Source organism: Scleropages formosus, chromosome 8, assembly GCF_900964775.1.
Source record: "Scleropages formosus chromosome 8, fSclFor1.1, whole genome shotgun sequence".
NCBI classification, from domain to species: domain Eukaryota; kingdom Metazoa; phylum Chordata; class Actinopteri; order Osteoglossiformes; family Osteoglossidae; genus Scleropages; species Scleropages formosus.
The window spans coordinates 10,877,029-10,898,567 of NC_041813.1; the positions used below are offsets into that span (position 1 = coordinate 10,877,029).

General features: G+C 43.2%; 1 protein-coding gene across 1 annotated transcript in view; it reads right to left on the reverse strand.

Annotated features, from left to right (window-relative positions):
- The window catches only part of LOC108918139 (armadillo-like helical domain-containing protein 3), a 66,315-nt gene that overhangs the window by 31,988 nt on the left and 12,788 nt on the right, over positions 1-21,539 (reverse strand). Inside the window, exons 15-23 of the mRNA XM_018725174.1 lie at positions 21,233-21,334; positions 20,726-20,784; positions 20,043-20,108; positions 19,222-19,291; positions 18,769-18,829; positions 16,991-17,079; positions 14,878-14,960; positions 13,376-13,502; positions 7,812-7,887 (exon numbers count right to left, since the gene is read on the reverse strand). Of these exons, the coding sequence (XP_018580690.1) occupies positions 7,812-7,887; positions 13,376-13,502; positions 14,878-14,960; positions 16,991-17,079; positions 18,769-18,829; positions 19,222-19,291; positions 20,043-20,108; positions 20,726-20,784; positions 21,233-21,334 (733 nt within the window). The remainder of the gene's footprint in view (positions 1-7,811; positions 7,888-13,375; positions 13,503-14,877; positions 14,961-16,990; positions 17,080-18,768; positions 18,830-19,221; positions 19,292-20,042; positions 20,109-20,725; positions 20,785-21,232; positions 21,335-21,539) is intronic.

Sequence of the window (21,539 nt, forward strand, 5' to 3'; positions counted from 1 at the left end):
ATGGGAGACAGCAGGTAGGGGTTTGGACCCAAGTGTGGGTACGTTTATTTCGGTGCAATCACAGGAACAGACAGAGAACAAAGGTCGTGGACAAGCGTGGGTCTAAGCAGGTAGACGTTGTAAGATTCTGCAACCCTGTGTGGTGACGGCGCTACCTGGTTGTGCTGATTAGCAGCAGGTGCGGTCGCTTAGCTTGCTGATGAGGTTGTGACAGTGAGATTCCACAACTGGGAAGAAGTGTCTTTTGTAGAAGAGTGCTCTCTCACTGGGGGAGGGGGGCGGCAGTGTGTGTGTGCGCACGTGCAAAACATTAAAGAACTTCAATGTTTGCTTTTCCATTATTTGTTGGCGTTTCACCTTTCACTTTATTATTTCTTCTTTAGTTTCAATCGCGATCGCTTCCCGCGGAAGCATCACCATCACCATCACTTGAATCACATTTATTTAAGCTTTGGTGCTATGGTTAGGAGGGTAAAAACAAAACAAATTAAGCCAAATACAGTAACACACGAGACACTTAACAGCAACGTGGTCCGACTGAAAAGAAGGAAGTCTGTCTCAGGAAGTCTGTCTAAGTCTGTCTCTGTCTACCTCAGGCTCACGCGTCCTGCCCACAAGTCAACAAACCGCTGTAGATACAAAATGTTTTGATGCGTGTTGCAAAGTAGGGCCTGTTTGTTATTACGAACCATTGTACATACAGTAACTCAAACTTTTAATATAATAGGCTTAATTATGAAGTTTTCATATGATTGTTACTTAAGGGTGACCAAAAGAAAAAGAGAAAAAAAAACTTCCCGTCAGTAAGGGGGGTGGTTTGTAAGTCAGACGTCCATCACTCGGGGACTGCCTGTAACGAGAAAATATGTGTTGTACATAATGGTTTGCCATTTGCTTTATTTTTAACCATGTCAACATACTGAGTTGGATCCTTCCTGATTTGGGGCCTTGGCGTGGCGGAAGGGCTTGCGTGATTTAGGGATCTCCAGAGCTTTGTCGTCGGGAGCATTATGCTCCTGGTAGGGTCTCCCAAGGTGAACAGGTCTGGAGTGAAGATCCAGACTAACACGATCCAAAAACCTCCATGAAAAAGTAAACAAGAGAACGTTTACCCTGCCTGGAATAGGGTCACCGGGACCTATCCCTAGAGGCAGGCCTGGGAGTAGTGTTCCTAGGCGAGCGCCTGGTGGACGGGCAGCCCACGTAGCCCGGCCGGCTCAGCCCAAAAAGGCATCATGGGGGGGGCCATGTGGGCCCACCACCTGCAAGGTCCAGCATGGGGGTCAGGTGCAATGTATACCTGGCGGCAGGAAGGGGCAGGGTGGCGCATGGCTTCATGGCCCCTTGCGACGAAAACTGGCTCTTGGTACGTGGAATGTCACCTCACTTGGGGGGAAGGAGCCGGAACTGGTGCTGGAGGTTGAGAAATACCAACTAGATATAGTTGGGCTCACCTCCACTCACAGTGTTGGCTCTGGAACCAAACTCCTCGATAAGGGGTGGTCTGTCTCCTACTCAGGAGTTGCACGAGGTGAGAGGTGCCAGGCGGGTGTGGGGATACTCACAAGCCCACAGCTGGCTGCCATACAGCTGGAGTTAGCTCTGGTGGACGAGAGGGTCACCTCAATGTGACTTAGGGTTGCAGAGAGGAAAACTTTGACTGTTGTGTGTGCTTATGCACCAAACAGCAGTTCGGAGTATTCAGCCTTCTTGGAGAAGGTGGGAGGGGTTCTGGACAGGGCCCCACCAACAGACTCGACTCCATAGTCCTGCTGGGGGACTTCAATGCTCATGTTGGCAATGACTGGGAAATCTGGCGGGGACGTGATTGGGAAGAACGGCCTGCCCGATCTGAACCCGAATGGTGAAATGTTATTGGACATCTGTGCTAGTCATGGTTTGTCCATAACAAACACTATGTTCGAACACAAGGATGCTCGTAAGTGTACTTGGTACCAGAGCTTCTTGGGCCAGAGGTCAATGACAGACTTTATAATCGTTTCCTCTGACTTGAGGCCACATGTTCTGGACATTCGGGTGAAGAGAAGTGCTGAGCTGTCAGCTGATCACCATCTGGTGGTCAGTTGGATCAGGTGGCAGGGAGAACTGATGGACAGACCCGGTAGGCCTAGACGTTTAATGAGGGCGTGCCGGGAACGACTGTCAGAAGACCTTATCCGGAATGATTTTAACTCACAACTCCGGGAGAGCTTCTCCCATGTCCTGGAGGAGGTGGGGGACATGGAGTCTGAATGGACCCTGTTCAAAACCTCCATTGTGGAAGTAGCCAGGTACAGCTGTGGCCAAAAGCTTGTTGGTGCCAGCCAGGGCAGCAACCCGAGAACCCGCTGGTGGACACCGGTGGTGAGGGAATCCGTCAAGATGAAGAGGGAGACCTGTAGCGCCTGGTTGGTTCTGAGGACTCCTGACTCAGCAGACAGGCACCGGCAGGCGAAAAAGGCAGCAGGGGCTGCGGTTGCAGTAGCAAAATCCCGGGCATGGGAGGAGATTGGAGAGGCCATGGAAAATGAGTATCGGTCGGCTTCAAAGAGGTTCTGGAGAACCATCCGACAGCTCAGAAGGGGTCGGAGGAGTTTCGCTCAGGCTGTGTTTAGCAGGAGTGGAGAAACTCTGACCTCTGATGAGGACATTGTCGGGAGGTGGAAGGAGCACCCTGAAGAACTCTTAAACTCGACTGATATGCCTCCCTTACAGGAGTCAGGGCCAGAGGCTTTCGGGCTATCAGAGTCCATTTCCCTGGTGGAAGTCACTGAGGTAGTTGGTAAGCTCCACAGTGGCAAAGCACCGGGGGTGGACGAGATCCACCCGAAAATGCTTAAGGCCGTGGATGTTGCAGGGCTGTCATGGTTGACACGCCTCTGCAATGATGCATGGACCTTGGGGACAGTGTCCTTGGATTGGCAAACTGGGGTGGTGGTCCCTATCTTTAAGAAAGAGGACCGGAGAGTGTGTGCTAACTATCGGGGCATCACACTTCTCAGCTCCCTGGGAAAGTCTATGCCGGGGTGCTGGAGAGGAGGCTCCGGCCGATAGTTGAACCTCAGATTGAAGAGGAACAATGCGGATTCCGCCCTGGCCGTGGAACAGTGGACCAGCTTTTTACCCTCTCACAGATCACTGAAGGGGCATGGGAATTTGCTAATCCGGTCTACGTGTGTTTTGTGGACTTGGAGAAGGCGTATGACCGTGTTCCCTGGGAAATTCTGTGGGAGGTGCTTCGAGAGTATGGGGTACCGGGGCCACTACTGCAGGCCATTCAGTCCTTGAACATATGGAGCGAAAGCTGTGTCCGCATACTCTGCATTAAGTCAGGCTTATTCAGTGTGGGTGTTGGACTCCGCCAAGACTGTGCCCTGTCTCCACTCCTGTTTGTGGTTTTCATGGACAGGATATCAAGGCGCAGTCGTGGTCAGGAGGGCATTCTGTGTGGGAGTCGGAAGGTGAAGTCTGCTTTTTTGCGGATGATGATGTCCTTTTGGCACCATCACATGGTTGCCTCCAGCACGCACTGGAACAGTTTGCAGCCAAGTGTGAAGCAGTGGGGATGAGGATCAGCACCTCAAAGTCTGAGTCCATGGTTCTCTCACGGAAAAGGATGGCATGCCCCTCCAGGTAAGGGGAGAGTTTTTGCCCCAGGTGGAGGAGTTCAAGTATCTTGGGGTCTTGTTCACGAGTGAGGGAAGAAGGGAGCGTGAGATCGGCCACAGACTGGGAGCAGCGGCAGCAGTAATGCGGTCGCTGTACCGGACTGTAGTGGTGAAGGGGGAGCTGAGCCATAAGGCATTTACCGGTCAATCTACGTCCCTACCCTCACCTATGGTCATCAACTCTGGGTGATGACCAAAAGAATAAGATCGCGGATACAAGCGGCCAAAATGAGTTTTCGCCGCAGGGTGCTGGGACTCACAGGGTGGGGAGTTCGGACATCTGGGAGGAACTCAGAGTAGAGCCACTACTCCTTCACATTGAGAGGAGCCAGTTGAGGTGGTTCGGGCATCTGATAAGGATGCCCCCTGGGGGCTTCCCATTGGGGGTATACCATGCACGGCCAACTGGGACGAGGCCCCAAGGTTGGCCCAGGACCCACTGGAGGGATTATATCTCACAGCTGGCCTGGGAACAGCTGGGGATCCCCCAGGTTGAGCTGGAGAAAGCTGCGGGGGACAGGGGCGGCTGGGCCTCTCTGCTCTCCCTGCTGCCACCGCGACCCTTTTAGAACAAGCGGGACAGAAGATGGATGGAACATACTGAGTTTGTATTTAGGATAGAGATACACAAGAATAAATTTTACAGTTTTGTTTGATTCAGTTCAGGCCTAGTGTTTCTGTTCCAGTCAATAAACATCATCTTACAACCTTTGACTCACTTTTGGTATGCTGTTTTCGTTGTTTCTGTATAGTCACGAATTACAACACTGACCCCTTTTGCGTAACGTAGTCATAGCCAAAAACAATGGCATCCTTCCACTTTTTCCAAATAACCTACAATTTTTCTTTAAAAATGAGTTGAAATTTACGAATGTAATTGTTCTCTATAATTTTAAATTTCACTTTTATTATTATAGAACAATTGTTCTGATCCAGGACTTAATATGTTCTTTTATATCTGAAAACAAAAAGAAATTTCACTGACAAAACTGACACCCTATAATCAATATTTGGTAGCACAGCAGTTGGTCAAAATAACAAATAATGAAGTGCTTCCCATCGCCGTCAATGAGATTCTTGCACTTCTGCACCAGCAGTCTGGTTAACTCTACTTTAGCAAACTGCTCCAGTTCTACATTTGAAGGGTGTCTTCTCTCACCTGCTGTTTTCAGATCTCTCCACAAGTTTTAAATAGTATTCAGATCTGGACTCATTGCTGGCCACTCCAGATCAGTCCAATGTTTTGTTCTGAACCAGTGCTGGGTGTGTTTTAATGTGTGTTTGGGGTTGTCCTGCTGGAAAACCCATAAACTTCGACGAAGCTGGACATTTCTGACACTGGGTATGTCATTGCATTCCAAAACGTCTGGTGTTCCTCCTGATTTCATAACATCTTGCACCCATTCAAGGCACTCAGTGCCAGAGTCAGCAAAGGAACCCCAAGGCATCAGTGAACCTTCCCTCTGTTTCATTGTAGAGAAGGTGTTCTTTTCTTTGAGTGCTTCAAATTGTTTCATGTAAACATAGAGATAGTATACCTTACCAAAAAGCTCTAACTTGGTCTCATCTTAGTCTCATCGTATCTGTACACAGGATCTTCATGCTCAGATGTGTTTTGGCAAACAGCAGTCAGGCTTTCTTATGTCTCTCTCTCAGCAATAGGATCCTTCAGTCTCTCCCTATAACCTTGTGTCATTAAGTTGCCAACAGATGGTGCAAGTTGAAACTGTCATACCTTGTGCAGCAGTTCAAGGTGCTATCACCACCATTTCAAGAATCCTTCACTGCAATTTTTATTTCAGTTTTTTTGTAGCCACATCCAGAGAGGATAGCTATAGTGCAATGGGTCTTAAACTTATTCATAACATTTTGTACGATAGACACAAGAACTTCAGTGTCTCTAGAGATGGACTTACAACCTTGAGATTGTCCATGCTCTGCTACAATCCTGTGTCTGACCTACTAAGTCAATGCTTTGGTTTTCTTTCTTTTCTCCATATTCACTGCGCTACACACAGCTGACACAAAACAGGAGAAAGAGTATTTTTCTCTATAAAGACTGCCTGAATAAGTAATTCGTATACAGCAGACACCTATAATTCACCACATGTACATTCAATTCGAAAGCAAAGGCAAATCCCCTGCTTTAAATGTAATTATTTCAATTATTTTTACTTCTATGTACTTGTAGATGGTGCCAGTAAAGTTGGGAGACATTTTAGGACTTTGTGTGTAACATGCTAAGACTTAGTAAATTATTCAGCTTTTTTGTTTTCTTCCACTGTAACTCAGAGACATATATGTGAATACCAAAACATGTTTCGATTTCAACAGTCTTCAGGAAGATGATGTTGTGTGATTTGACAGGTGCCAATATTTATGACCACAACTGTGGTTTTGCAGCTTTTGTCAGCAATAAACCTGCAAATCAAGCACAAACTGTTTGGCCTAAAACTCCATTGTGACAACCTGAATCCTAAACGAATGGTGCACCAATTCCTTGGACACAGCTTCACTGCAGCGTCAGCTGTATTAATTTGTCATTTCTGTAGTCCCTGTTACCCCTGGGAAACTTTTCCTCGTCTATATCACAATTCCCATCATTAATTAAAACTGTACAATCTGTGCATGCATATTCAATATTAAAATTCCTAAAAACCAAAAAGGCAATTTAGAAAATTAGTAGTATTTCACTAGTTATTAAAATGCTGGATAAAAAGCATTCTCTGCTGCAGGAACGAGAAAGGGGTGGACACTTTCACAAATGTGAAGACAGGCTGACAGACGTGAGCTCCACTGGATCACGATGTACTCACTGTACTCATACTCACACAGTCTAAACTACAACACGTAAGTAGCTGCTGGTGCCATGACATCAGCTGAGTGAAGGAGGCATTTGAGATCAGTGGTCGGATTGGAAAACTGATGTCAGCCAGGCAAAGTGAAGGCATGGCTTTGGTAAAGAGAATGTCAGGATGTCACAGTGGGGGGGGACACTGAAACATGTCTACTGTTGGAGCAGAGCAGGCATGGCATCTCAAACAGAACATAATAATGGGGATGAAACTGGAGCTGCTAAAAATTAACAGAACTGGACACGTTGTCTGCTCCTTTTACCCTGCAGCTAAGCAACTGAGAGATATTAGCCTTCAGCCAACAACAATGGAGATGAGCATACCAATGCTCCTGGCCCTTCTGAGCCAGTAGTGCAGTCCAGCAATTGCTCTTTAAATGAATCCTCTCATTTCATCCCACATTCAATTCCATTTGTCAGGGCATTTAATGTGTACTTGGGGAAAAGACAGTACAGTTCAGATTTTCTGGGAAATGCACTCTTGAATTATTCTACAAAACAGCTGCAAAAGCTGTCTAATGAAGAAGATTAAATTACATTTACAGTGTTAGGGCAAGTGTCATCAGTATCACTACAGTTATGCCATACAACATAAGGCACTCTGGCCTGTAAAATACAATGTTCTGTAACAACTTTAAACTAGTGAACAACTTTATAGATGGATTACATAAAATCTAACTTCCTTTATAGTTTAATCAATTAAAAATATTTATCAAAAGAAAAATGACCCAAAAACACAAAACATTCCATTACAATTAATTACACTGGCACTACATACTATCATTAGATTTTTCATCTGTAGGTGGTAAGAAAGGGAGGTAAAAGAGCAGAAATGGCCTAGACTGGGGGCAATTCCCCAGTGTTGCTGCCCTTCCTTCACATTGGCATAAATCTCTACCAGCACGGTCACTCCCTGAGGGTGAGACCATGACCTACAGACTGATCTGAAGATTTGTCAGTGATTCAATTTTTCCAAGCACCAGACAAACATTTGTAACCATAGTGCACAAGTTTAACGCACTTCGTCATATCCACAATGTGATACTTTTAAATATGAATTATTATGTTTTTAACAGAAATGTCATTTGAGAGCAGCATCCCTACTCAGGGTACACTTAAATCATAAGTCCCTATTAGGCTGACCTTCCAGTCAGCTATTCCAAAATGCATCTAGTAATACTGGTCTTGCAACAGATATTTTAATGTGGTGAAAGAGTGGGGAGTTGCTAGACAGTAAACCAGTGAGTGTGTCTGGCACTAACAGGCAGGACTCCACTATCTCTCCTTACCTGATGTTGCCCAGTGCGTGGGTGACCTTGCTGGCAGGCTCCTTCCACTGCCCAGTATTGGTGGATACACGAAGCACTGCAAAAGAGAGGAGACAAAAACCTTAGAACACTGTATCGCTTCACCCCAGCACATTACTGCAAATAATGCTGTTTCACCAAATTAATGCAAAATGCTGCTGTCACACCACTGCTGTATGTGTCACCTTTGTCTGTTCCTCTGCTTCAGCAAAAAACCCTCAGAGGGAAGCATCTTAACAACTGAAGGGATTAAATCACTTTTGGCACAAAAACTTTTTCCTCTCCACTGCACTCTAATTGCTTCTCTTGTGGGAATGCTGTCACATTTTGATGGACAGATACACACAGTTTCCAGCTCAGCACTGTCCTGAATAACAGATGTCAGATAAAGTCATTAATCAGTGGTAGCATTCAGCACGTTTCAAGAAATCTTGTTTCATGGCCAGTTCCCCCCACGATTCCACACTGGTGACAGGAGAGGTTCCACTAAAAACAGTCCAACTGTGTAGTGGGTGGTGCTGTCACAGGCAAACCAACCAGAGGTCCTCAGAGAGGAGCACATCCCTAGCAAAAACTCCCTCACAGAGCATGAGTTGAGGTGACGAGGGGAAAAATTTCCTGCACTTCAGTTCAGATGACCACCCACAACCCCAACCACCATCTTTGGAATACAAATTAATATTTTACCATTTTGCATAATGAAAGGCTAAGGGAATGCAGTCTATGCACAAGAACAGCAAAATCCTGTCTAATGGGACATGTGGAAGGAGGGTTGGTGAGTTTTACGGTCTGAGTGGGAATTTGGGTCTTTAGTAAGGAAAAATAACACGTATTCTGAGGAAGGGGTATTGGAGAGAGACACTGAGCAGCTTTGGGTTCCGCCATCAACCAAGACCAAAAAGGTGGGGGGACCACATTTGGTCAACAGGGGCCACAGAGACAATGTGCTTAATGGGGGCAACTCCATACTGGTCCCTTGAGCTCTGCTGGGGGGAGGGCACAAGAACCACTGTAGTTCCTTCTAATTACTACACTAGTGCATTTCTCATCAAAGATTTTCATCTTCATTAAAATCTTCACTGTAACACTACCCATGAGAATTTATTTAAAATTTCTGCATAACAAAGACACATGGAGTCAAAATAATACCAATAGGGATATTAAATACTCCCAAAACATTGGAATTCCAAACTTTTGACATTTCTGAATAACTCAGCTTGTATTTAATTTAATTTACTTAGATTAATTTAACATATTATCCATAACATTTTCAACGCATGTATTTCCAAGTAAAACTTCCAACATATTTCCAAATAAAACTATAAAAGACCTCATTTAATTTTCAGAAATGATAAACATCTATGCCCAACTAATGCTCAAAAATTACACTTAGTTTCCATTCCAATCAGCCTTCCATTATTACGTGCGCTACTGAACTCAGTTACATAACAGTCAGTTGTTGACATTCAAATTTGTTCTGACATTTCTACTGTTATTTTGATTTTAAGAATAAATTAACGGAGCCCTTTAATCTAAACAAAACAGTTATGGCAATTTCCACATAAATGAGTCAGATAAAAAACCCTTCAAGTCACAACACAAAATAATTATTAAATTATATATTTAATCCACTCAAATTTCATCTCTTAACCTCTTAATTATTTCTCCGTATCAGTTCATACACACAGAGATCAGACCCATACTTTGCATGCATTACAAGTTGTTGTGCCATGTTCATTTCTGTAGTTTACCACTTGAGTTTTTCCTTGTTTTGTGCGTGCTGCGTGCGAGCTGTGCATGCGAGCTGTCACCTTAGAAAAACATGAGACACTTGAAGCTATGCAAAAAACAAATCTTTAAATTATGAGAATATCCAATTTTATTACTTACACCAAATTAAGCATTAGAAAAATCTATGCCACAGAGCACCTGTGACAAATCTCCAATTTTGACAGACTATGTCAGCACTCACCACAGGATATTGATGGACAGTTAGCTTGTCTGTTGCTCAAAAATGCTTACTAGCTAGAAAAATGAATTAGCTATTCCCATCCCAGCAGGCAGACTTGCATATTGCACATTATGAAGCTGTTGTACACATTTCGATTGTAGGCTTTGTTTATGACAAAAAGCACTATTCTCTACACACATGAACATTTGCTCACTATACAGACCTTAGTTAAAGCAGCACTGTACATCTAGACCAGCAACAGTATGTTGCAGTATTACAGATACAGTATTTTGTATGATGAACAGTATTGAATAAGCACCTTTAGCAAAAGTGTTAATGCTTTATAAAAAAGCTCATTTCGCTGCTTCAGATATTCTTTTCAGCTCAAATCAGTGTGGAGTTTGCATGTTTTCCCATTTGTGTAGGACTCCTCCCACTGTCCAAAGACATATGTTTCAGGTCAAGTGGTTTCTCCAAATTGCCTGTACTGCGTGAATGTATAAGAGTGCGTGCGTGCGTATATGTGGCTACCCTGCAACGGACTGGAGTCCTGTCCAGAGTGTACCCTAACCAGCCTAGCACCTTGTGCATCTTGGGTAGCCGCTGGATCAATGTGACCCTAAGTTAGACAAGGGGCAACATTTGTTTTTTCATTGTCATTAATTTTTCCTATGCAGAGTAATTCGGTGGTCTAGAGCCTCTTAACTCTCATTTGTTTACTAGTATTTTCCCTTCACATTGTTTTTTGTATTCTGTGGATGTCTTGTTCTATTTTTATTAGAAAATTAATTGTTATTTTATTACATGACCTTACAGCATATCTTTTTTTAAAGCACTTTCAGAAGCTGTTCTTAAAGATGCTTTATAAAATAAAGTTTATTATTATTATCATTATTATCATCATTATCATTATCTTCCTAGAAGCATGGGGTATGAGGAATGGTACACCTTGGTACATGGGAGGCCAATCCATCACAAACAAACATGCATTTACTTGCACATTTATCACCTATTGAAGTCTTTGGAGTATGAAAAGAAACTGGAGCATCCAAAGGAAACCTAGACAAAGACAACAACAACATGCAAACTCCACATGGATTGAGATGGATTCAAAATCATTCCCAAAAGCACAGCACAGGAATCATGGGCATTAGTGCTACTGACTGCGCCACCATATTGCCCTGAAAAAGACTGAAAATTTTAATAAAATGTGACAGTTGTAATGTATACCATCCATGTCTGCACATCTTTGGACTGTGGGAGGAAACGACAGTGCTCAGAGGAAACCCACACAGATGTAGGAAGATCATCCAAACGCCACACAGATCAAATGGGGATAGAACCCACATTCTCTCACACCACCCAGGTGTTGTGAGGCAGCATCACTACTTACTGTACCACCGTGCCACTCTACAATGCACACCACATATACCAATAAAACCTATAATGTAGTTTCTGCTTTAAACTATACTATTTAATACCCAGTGTTTAAACATCTAGCCACTAAAGAAAGGCGAGCTACACAGGACCCTCATATGATCTATTGTAAAGACCCGCGTTACTGGTTCAATGTAAATAGTTGCATTATGGGAAATAATGTTAAATACGTGTGTAACCACTGGGGGCACTTAGGGGAAAAATAATGGGGTGACCGTGTCTCCCAGTGTGTTAGAGAGAAAGCCTGGGGGCGCTAGGCAGGCTGGCTGTAAGTGCAGGTCCTGGAGGAAATGGGGTCCTTGAACTGAGAGCATCATTTCCCTTGTGCTGGTGTTGGAATAAATCGTTCGTCATGAATGTTGTCTCCACATCCTTCTTCGCCCCATCCAAACCCATGGCGCTGCGAGCCACACTATGCTGGACATTCTGCTTTTGCCATCATAATTAACAGACGCTAGACCAAAATTAACAAATTGGAGACGGCCGAGCAGGTCGAGTGGGGTCTCCCTGTGCCCACAGAAGGAGCGGCAGGGAGGGGCAGCGAACCGCCGTCGAACGCGGAGGAAAGTCGCCCTGCAGAGAGTGCAGCTTTTCTGAGTAGGACGGATGCTGTGCTGGATAACGTGGAGCAGTGTGTTTCGTCTGTGGACAGGCAGGGCTCCATGTCGGACGTGAGTGAAACTGCCAACGCTAATTCTCCCACGGAGCAAGATTCCGTCGCTTTTTGGGAGAAAGCGCCAAGCCTGCCTGAAGCCCCGGCAAGCGTTGTGAAAGAGCGGCGCAGAGGAACAAACGCCACAAAAAAAGGAGGGCTGTGCAGCAAAAAGTGGCCAGTTTTACGAGCATCGCGGCGGGCTCAGCGTGCGGCGAATTGGCGGAGGCGACAGCGGCAAGCAGGGTGGATTTGCCGGGTCCTCCGCCGAATGGTGACCAATCGGCGAGACGACGGGAGGCGCGAAAGAGGGGCTCGCCTCCGACGACGGCGCAGGGGCAACAGGGAGTGGCTGCGGAGAGCCGGCGCGAAGGTCCCAGAAGAGCCAGTCAGCCACGGGGAGCGCAAGGCGGTCGGCGAAAGCCACGTGGGCGCCGCCATGTCTGGTAAGTGGCTGCAGTGAGCGTCTGGGACCTGCACTCCCAACCGGATGCGCCTGAGAACAGCGCTGGACGTCAGGACACGTGTGGGGCAGGCAGCAGGGGGGACACTGCTATTCTTTTTGACGGGGAGGCTATGTAACGACCTGCGTTACTGGTTCAATGTAAATAGTTGCATTATGGGAAATAATGTTAAATACGTGTGTAACCACTGGGGGAACTTAGGGAAAAAGTAATGGGGTGACCATGTCTCCCAGTGTGTTAGAGAGAAAGCCTGGGGGCACTAGGCAGGCTGGGACGGCTGGCTGTAAGCGCAGGTCCTGGAGGAAACGGGTGAGCCACACTATGCTGGACATTCTGCTTTTGCCATCCTAATTAACAGACGCTAGACCAAAATTAACAAACATAGAGGGAATTAAACCACATTAATAATTTCTTCATATAATTTTGTAATGGTAGTATTTAAGGAGTATTACAGCACATCTAATGATCCTCCCAGTGGAATGACTCCAGTTTCAATTAAATGATGATGATCACAGGCAGCAGTAGGAATCAGAGCATACGCTCAAATTTAATCAGTCCTCCACATCAGCTCTGCATCAAAGCATCTCCTCCTGAATTACGCCAGATAAAAATGCAGCGGACATCCTGCATTTCGATCCTGCACAGGTCTGAACACTTTTATTCTGTAGTTCTCCAGCTGGTTGTTAGAAATTTAAATCGTTCTTCTGCATTCATTCCTTACCTCAAATGGAACATTCTTTATATAATCAACGAACAAACTGTAGCGTTTACTAGCATCTTGAACGACTAGAGAGCTTCTAGACCAAAGCTGTTCTGCACATATCTCTACTCAGGTCTGACCTTATCCTGTAAACTGCTTCATGCCTTATTCTACTTTTCTGTACAGGCCAGGTCTTAATCCCATTTATCCTATTCCCATAAATCTGGGGTCCTAGATACCAAGTACCCTCATCCTCACCTCCTCACTCTCATTGGCCTGAGGTCCCACCTACACAAGCCTACAACCTCAGACATAAGGTTCCACTCTCACTTGCCCACTCACCCATGCAGTAGAGGTTGTCAAACACTTGGTGCATCCTCACAATCTCATAGTACAGCTCGTCGTAGCTACTGGGGGTAGGTAGGAAAGTGTCTCCATAGGTGATGAACATGTTGAAGAGGTTCACTACCTGCAAAGTTGGGTTAGGAACATGAGAACGTGAGAAACAGAACACAGAATGTGGGAAACAGACAGTGGATTACAATCACAATATTTATTCATCCAACAATCCCAACTGGTAGGTAAATCATGTACATCCATGAACGCACGCACACACGCACGCACAATCTGAAACTGCTTGTCCCAAGCGGGGTTGCAGCTAACCGGAGCCTAACCTGGCAACACAGAGCACAAGGCTGGAAGGGGAGGGGAAACATACCCCATACCCGCTCTGGCCAAGCCTGCCACGCCACTGCACACCCTATATTATATATATATCATTGTTATATATATACTGTATATATAATATATATATGTATGTTCCATGTGAAGTTCCAAAACCCAGTTCAGAAAAGCGACAACTGGAGAAAACCCAGACTCCACACAGACACTCAAAGACAAAAGTCTGATGCCATGTCTCACATTTATTCATTTAGCTGATGCTTTTCTCCAGAGTGACTTACAATGTTAAGGTTACCATTATGAGAAGCTTACAATTATTCACCCATCATTTATACAGCTGGGTAATTTTACTGGATCAATTCAGGATAAGCACCTTGCTCAAGGCTACTACAGCTGAAGGCGAGGGGTATCAAACATGCGACCTTTGGATCCAAAGGCAGTAGCTCTAACCACTGCACTACCAGCTGTTCCCCTACAGTACCAGCTGTTTTAAGACATTTTCTCCAGAAGCTGAGTAATTCAGAGTGCCAAACTAATCACTACCAATACCCAGTTTAAAAATCGGGTCATTCTTGGACTTGCTTCGGATTGACAAAGGTGCAAAACACATGCAATAAACTGTGAAAAATCTTTTCTGTGTTTCTATGTGCAACAGACAACTGTACTGATACAGAACATGCTCTTTTGAAAAGGTTTAGAATTTAGAAGAGTCCTGAAGATAAAACTATAATTTCCAGACATTACAGCAAAACCAAATGTTTACGAATAGAGCAAAACTGAATTATTCACAGCAGTGAATAATTCAGACTACAGCTCACTTGAAATCTCATACATATTTATGTGTACACACAAATTCAGTGTGTTGTTGATATACAGAATCTGCAATGTCTCACTTCATACCTTAAAATTTCCAGAATAAACATTTGTAAAGAACTCATTAAATAAATTATTGTATACTCAAGCATTAAGTGAAAACTGAAATTAGAAGATAATTCTTAAAAAATCCATATACATACTTCCTTAATTGACATATTTATGTTACACTGTATTTTTATGCCTAAAAGATGTATATAAATCATGCATCGGTGTGTAGAGATATGGTAAACCTTGTTCATTCATTATTCGGCCACTAAACAGGGAACAAAATCCCAGTTTCTTCTTACCAGGAGTGCCAGATTGAAGATGTTATATTTGGCCAGAAGAGTGGTTTCATGTGAAAGCAGGAATTTCAGGAGGTTAATAAGAGCTGCCGGGGAAAGGTGAAAGAGAAACATATTATCAGCATAAATACATTCACACAGTTTAGCTGAGGAGCACACATGACCTCTCTCCATGACAAAAGAATACAGTTAAGTTAAAGAGCAGAGATCCATAATACATATGACCAGATTGTCTATAAAAAAAAAAAAAAAAAAGCTTTAATGCACAACTGTAACTGTCAGTTCCAAACAGAAAAAAATTTAACAGTACAATTCAAAAGTTTTAGTACACTTGCCGGAAGCCATGTTATTTCACAAGACATTTGATTTCAGCAGAAAATCAGCCAAAATGTTTTCCCAAATCTTCAGTAGCAATTCCAAGAGATATAAGACACTTGTACGTTGCTTTGCTTTAATTCTTCTGTCCAATTCGGTCCAGCTTGACGATGTGTATTCACATTTTTAATGGCTTCCGTACGTTAAATAGAAATTCACTAAACTTGCCTTTGCTGGAAGCTTCTAGCAAAGTTCATGAAACAATGTTAGTGTATATGCTTCAGCAGTCAGGGAACATCATTATTGTGCCAAAACTGCGAAGTCATATTTTGTATATTGGGCCAGGAAAATTACTGTGAAAATGCTTTTTAAAAAAAAAAAAACTGGACACAGAAGTAGAAATTTCTCTAATCTACAGAATTAGCCATTGTTTAGCTTGAACAGAGCAGCAATTGTTACGCTTTTACATTTGGTGAAGAGACCATAGTTTGAAGGGATTATCAGCGGGGTATTTAATCTGAAGCATCGGGGTAGGCCAAGGAGAGACAGAGGAAAGAACATGATGCAACGAACCCAGCTTAGTAATGCAAAATGAAATGGCTTGGCAGCTGGGATTCCCATGTGCCTCACCAAATTTTATTGCCAAAAGAGGAAATGCCACTGGACCTGCTAAGACAAGTGCCATTTAAAAAATAAGTATATTGTAGCTATGTCAAAAGACCCCAAAGTATATTCCTCCATTAGAGAGATACTAAATGATTCAGTAGCCTGCCATAAAATATTTACTCAGCATGGACTCAGCCCAAAAACAGTACCCTTCATGTTTCAGTGCAACCAATTATGCTTCAATAGAAAAAAGGCAGACTTTTTTTTAACAAATGTAAAATGGTTCTTTATCAGTGCAATGCCAAAAATTACAATGGGAACAAGGTCAAGACCAACCGTTAATGGTGCCACAACAATTACAGTAACAGTGTAATATGCATAGCCTAGCTAATATCAAAATTCATTCTAAATTCAATAACAATACTCTTGGCATACTAGAAAGAGGCCACCTTGATGGTCACATGACAAGCTCTGTCTCACTGATCTTGTTCGTACCAAAAGACTATTCAAAACTGAGCTGTGGAGCTCTGTAAACGTCCTGTACAACTGGACATATAAACACACAACGCATTCAGATCCTGCTGCGGAGGGAACCTTCCCTTTTCAGAGTGGCATTTCTCTGGAGAGACCTGAGAGGTAGAAATTACAGCAAAACTAATGTTACTTCCTGGTTTCTTTAAATCCTTTTCAATTTCCTAGATACAGCCTAATACAAGAATACTAGCAAGCAGGGTGTTGAGCGGAGGGGGGCATTCTGGAGCACTTGAAAGTTAACCCCCAACACCCATAAAACAAAGCATAAACCTGTACAGTAAAAATTAGTTGTCCTTGCTGTTGCCATTCAACCAAACTGAGTCTAACATACCATCAGCCATGGCCTGGGTGTCAGTTTTGTGCATAAAGGTTCCCACAATGACCACATCACAAAGCACCTTAAAACATTCAGTCAGAACTGGGTCTGTTCCCACCACTCGCTCACACTGAATTGCTTGCTAATAAATTCTTTGGACAGAAGGCAGACACAATCAAAAGCTCCTAGCAGGCACTAAATGGTTGGCATAATATGCTGCATATTGTGAATGTTAAACTTAAACCAATGTAAGGAGGAGTGATGCGAGATAAGACAAATCTCCCAAAGTGTATTTAAAAAGATCCATATCAATATTGGCACTGTAGGAGCTTAGTTGTTGAGTACCTGTCCAGAGCTCCCTCCAGGTGTAATGCAGTCTGATACGACACTTCTTTTGGTAGCAAATGAGCTTGTGGATCACCTGTACACATCGCCTGTGGACACAGAAGCCAGCATAGAAAGAACATCAGATATTTTGCAATTGCCACCAGCTGAATGTTCAAACAAACAGAAAACTCAACATCAGCAGAATCCTGTTTCAGTTGAGGCAGATAATTACAGCTACAATCAGACCATCATTTACGCAGTATATAATAATATCATGGTGTTAAATGAGAAAAAAGCACTGGAGAACTACTGTATGCCTGCAAACCCAAAAACAATGCTGACTCAGCACACCTTAGTGTAAAGGTGAGAGGAGTGTTCAGGAGCTAGAGCTATCACAATTTCAACTTCCTAATAAGTCACTTCGTAATTACCTCATAAATGTTAGCTGTCCCTTACACTTTCTGTTTTACAGTAATATTTGTGTTTGTGTAATTAGGACTTTATGTGTGGCTATTTATTAACAAGCCTCTCCACTGTGACTGTTAACATTGATTTTTTTTTTGGTCCTCAAATTGGACCACTGAGACTGAAAGGCAGCACACTTGCACTTGGTGGTGCTAACAAAGAAAAGGGGTGAGATAAAATAATGGAAAATATTGTTGGTTAGGCTGGATACGAAAGGAGACACACACATACAAATACACACAACCATGTATAATAGAAAAATCCCCACAGGATCAAGCTGTGTGACAAATTAGAATGGATCTCACAACGAGGCCTTGACATTAACTTTTTGGCTTACTGACCAGTGTAGCTAGTGATTTTCCGAAGCCACTAACCACTTAGCATTTTCACAAGCCAAAATGCAGCCGCCCACACACACACACACATATATAAATAAAAGGTAATAGACCGTATCTGCGTTTTTTGATTATTTGAACAAAAATAAGTTCAGCCTTTTTGTGCATCCACACAGTCGACAAAAATAATTTCATCTTGCTTAATAAAATAGGTAACTTTTTTAAACATTACATTTTTTTTTGCTAGTCTAGCCTTAATGTTAATTTAGGCTGTTCAGACCTCTTTTTTCATCTACCCACATTCTTAGATTGCCTAGCTGACGATAGTATTACATGTAAGCTAAGTTACCTTGCTTATCTTAAAATGTGTAAAATGAATGTAGTTACTGGCAATCAAGTACAGTGTATTACTTTTGATTACTTGTTGATGTGCGAGTAAGTAGTAATCAGTGAAGGGTCTACCATGCTTCTTGTTTGCATGGACGTTTTGGAAAAGCAGCGTCATCTTTTGAAACTGTGATGACAAGTGCTTTCACAGCAATGCTATCTTCACGCCCTTAACATGCCGCCACATTTTCAACTTTTCTTCCCTCCTTCTCTTGCTGGAGTCTGGCTCCGAATTGCCCAATAGTATGGGTGCACACTGTGCAGCAAGTGCTCTTGGGAGTTGTAGTATTATTTAGGATGACATTGACTTGATTTGATTGTCTAAGGAGAGTTCTGTAAACTACATCTTTTTTTCACACCACCAAAACGTCACCCACCAAAGTCGCTAGTAGGAGTGATAGAGTTACCCGCCATCGCTGTTTTCTACCTGCATTTGGCAGGTGGGCAGGTGTTAATGTCAAGCCCTGCTCACAACCCTGTCCCACATTATTGGAAGAATTCTTATTGCAGACACTTCAATGACCAACCTTGACAAAAGGGACACGAGGGGTGCAGTGCAGCAACACATAGACACCAAGACAGCATTGCCATGTGAGTGGCCATTCTTACACGTAAAGATCCATGGGAAAGTCCTTCATCATGTGAGACACAATGAACTCCACCATCAGGTCTGAAAAGAGGACAGGAAGAGAGATGCTGTTGTTTTGTCACATGGATACAAAAGACTGCTCCATGCACACTACCCCTCTCACAACTCAACAAAGAGTCATAAAAGGCTTCTTCAGACACTATACCTCCACACAGCTCTCCTGTCACTTGCTTCCATTCAGTAGAAACTCTCTAAATATCACCAGAACAGACTGACAATGGACTGCCTTGGGCAGGTTTCAGTACTACTAAAATGCACTCAAAGATGACACACTAATGGTGGGAAATGGCAATGCTAAGAGAAATATATCGTTGCCTGTGAGCAGAGTTTATCTTTGCTAATGGTGCTGCCTCTCAGCAAACAATGGCTGTGTTGTCGGTTTTGTGATCAGAAGCTGTTCTGACATTACTTACCAAGGACTGCACACACCAGTGGTCTTGAGGGGAGGCTCTTATCAGCCAGCTTTTTCCTATGGCGCATTGGCTGGAACATACACATACACACAGGTCAACATACAGAAGCTGGCTGTAAAGACTTCTGAACATCTGCAAAGAGGGTATACACACAAATTCACAGAACATACCAAGGTAAACATGCAAAAAAAGAAACTGACACAGTGATATAGGTATGAAGGCAAGCAGAAAAGAAAGGTGCACAAACAGAGGAAACAATTATGCTCCTCAGGTAGTTTTTGTATAGAAAAAACCAGTTCAAGCTCATAATATTAATTTCTTCCTCAGTAACAAAAAGACAACCTTTCTAACATTTTTCTGCAGTTGCCACCTTTCTCTTACCAAAATCACCTTGTCATTGCCTGTCAGCATAATGAGAATGACCAGAACTAAGCAAGGATAGATTATTGGCTAGACTGGGAACAGGCTACCCACAGACTTTTCACTTCAGGAGAGAGTGACAAGGTGCACCATCAATGAAATCATAAATCAGTTGACTGCATTTATCCCTGGTACAGCTCTGCAGCTCAAAACCACAGGATTCCCCTAAACATACATGAGATGAAATTAATAATTCCTAATCCCACCACTACAAACTGGTAAAAATGATGAAACATAAAGGAGAGAGGCTATTCTTATTTTATTACTTTAAAGGTAACTTTGAAGTCACCTTGTTTCATGCACCAGTGTTTCCAATTCTTGATAGCGTTATCAAAAAGGTCTCCATAAAATTACTCAAAGACAATGTCCATGAATATATACATACATTTTAAGCCACTTACCATTCGGTGCAGGTTTACCCTAAAGCTCATGTTGTCATCATGCAGAAAGGAGTTAGCATATTGGTCCTGCAAAAGACACAGAGCAGCCAATCAGACCAATGAGAGTATGAAAGTTTAGCCGCGAGACTGGACATCTGCTCACCACTGACACAAGGCTTTACAAGAGTGCTGCTTTCATGGATATGATTACTGAGTTTCCTGCTAGAGACCTACTGACTAGGCCAGTTCCTCTACAAAACCCCAGTGGTCTCTACTGCATGAGCTGCAGTATCATAAATGCTACCATCTTCATGATTCCCTGGGAGTCACATCCCTTGGGCACCTTATTCTTTAACACAGCCAAATCACACACCTCCCTCATTCCCACAGCCACCCTTATCAGCCTCATTGCAGATTCTCATCTTCTCTCACTTCTCATTCCACTCAGAGCAGAAAGAGGCATGCAGTAACGCCTTATTTATTTTCTATTGTGACAACCTTATTTAATGCATTTCAGCTCAGTTTTACAACTAACGTATTCACTGAAGCTATTCTGGTTCATTACTTCTGTCCAGGGCATAACAGCAGGACTCCTACTTATTACAAAACTTGGTCTTTAAGCAGGACATTTGCACACACTGCTCATCCTAGCATCCTCTGTCTATGGGACAATGAAGCAATTTGGATATTGAGGGAGTACATACCTCAGCAATACAGGTAAGAATGATAAGGCAAAGCTTGGCACTGCTGAGTCTGTGTTCATCTGCAAGAAACAGTGAAGAGCAAAAGGCTGAGGCAAAAGAAAGGATAATGTCCCTTGAGCAAGGTTCTTACCATAAAATTGCTCCAGTAAAATTACCCAACTGTATAAATGGGTAAATAATTGTAAGCTTGTCACTGTAATAATTGTAATCTTAATACTGTAAGTCGCTTTGGAGAAAAGCGTCAAGTAAATGTATTTTTAATTCTTACTGTTTTTTTGTTTAGCTATACTTTTATTCTTGACGTAAAAGCAACATCCATGCGGTTGGATATTTTAATGAACAGCTACTTTAAGTACTTTTCTCTGAGGAACAACCAGAGAGTCCATTGGTGGACTTACAACCTCTGGGTTATAAGCCTACATCCTATGCTACCAAGCACCCCTGTAAATCCATGTGTTTCTGTTTCAGCTGTGGCAACAGTGCAGAGCAATGGACAGCAACGCTTACCTTTGGTGTCCTGCATGACAATAGAGGAGTACTTTAAGAAGGTGATGAGCAGGTTGCTGGTCTGCAGGTTGGGGTCCAGTGGAAGCTCTGGTGAGGCCAGCACTGCAGCAGATCAGGATATTACCACTTGAGCCTCACAGCACAGGTAACACAGGGCATCAGATGAGGGTCCACCTAAGTCAACTAGTGCAAAATTCTTATGAAATCCATGAACCACTGACTTGATGAAGAAAAGTATGATAATGAAAGTGGAACAGCCATTTAAGTGCAGGAGAGAATAATGCACCCTGGCAGAATTTCAAACAAC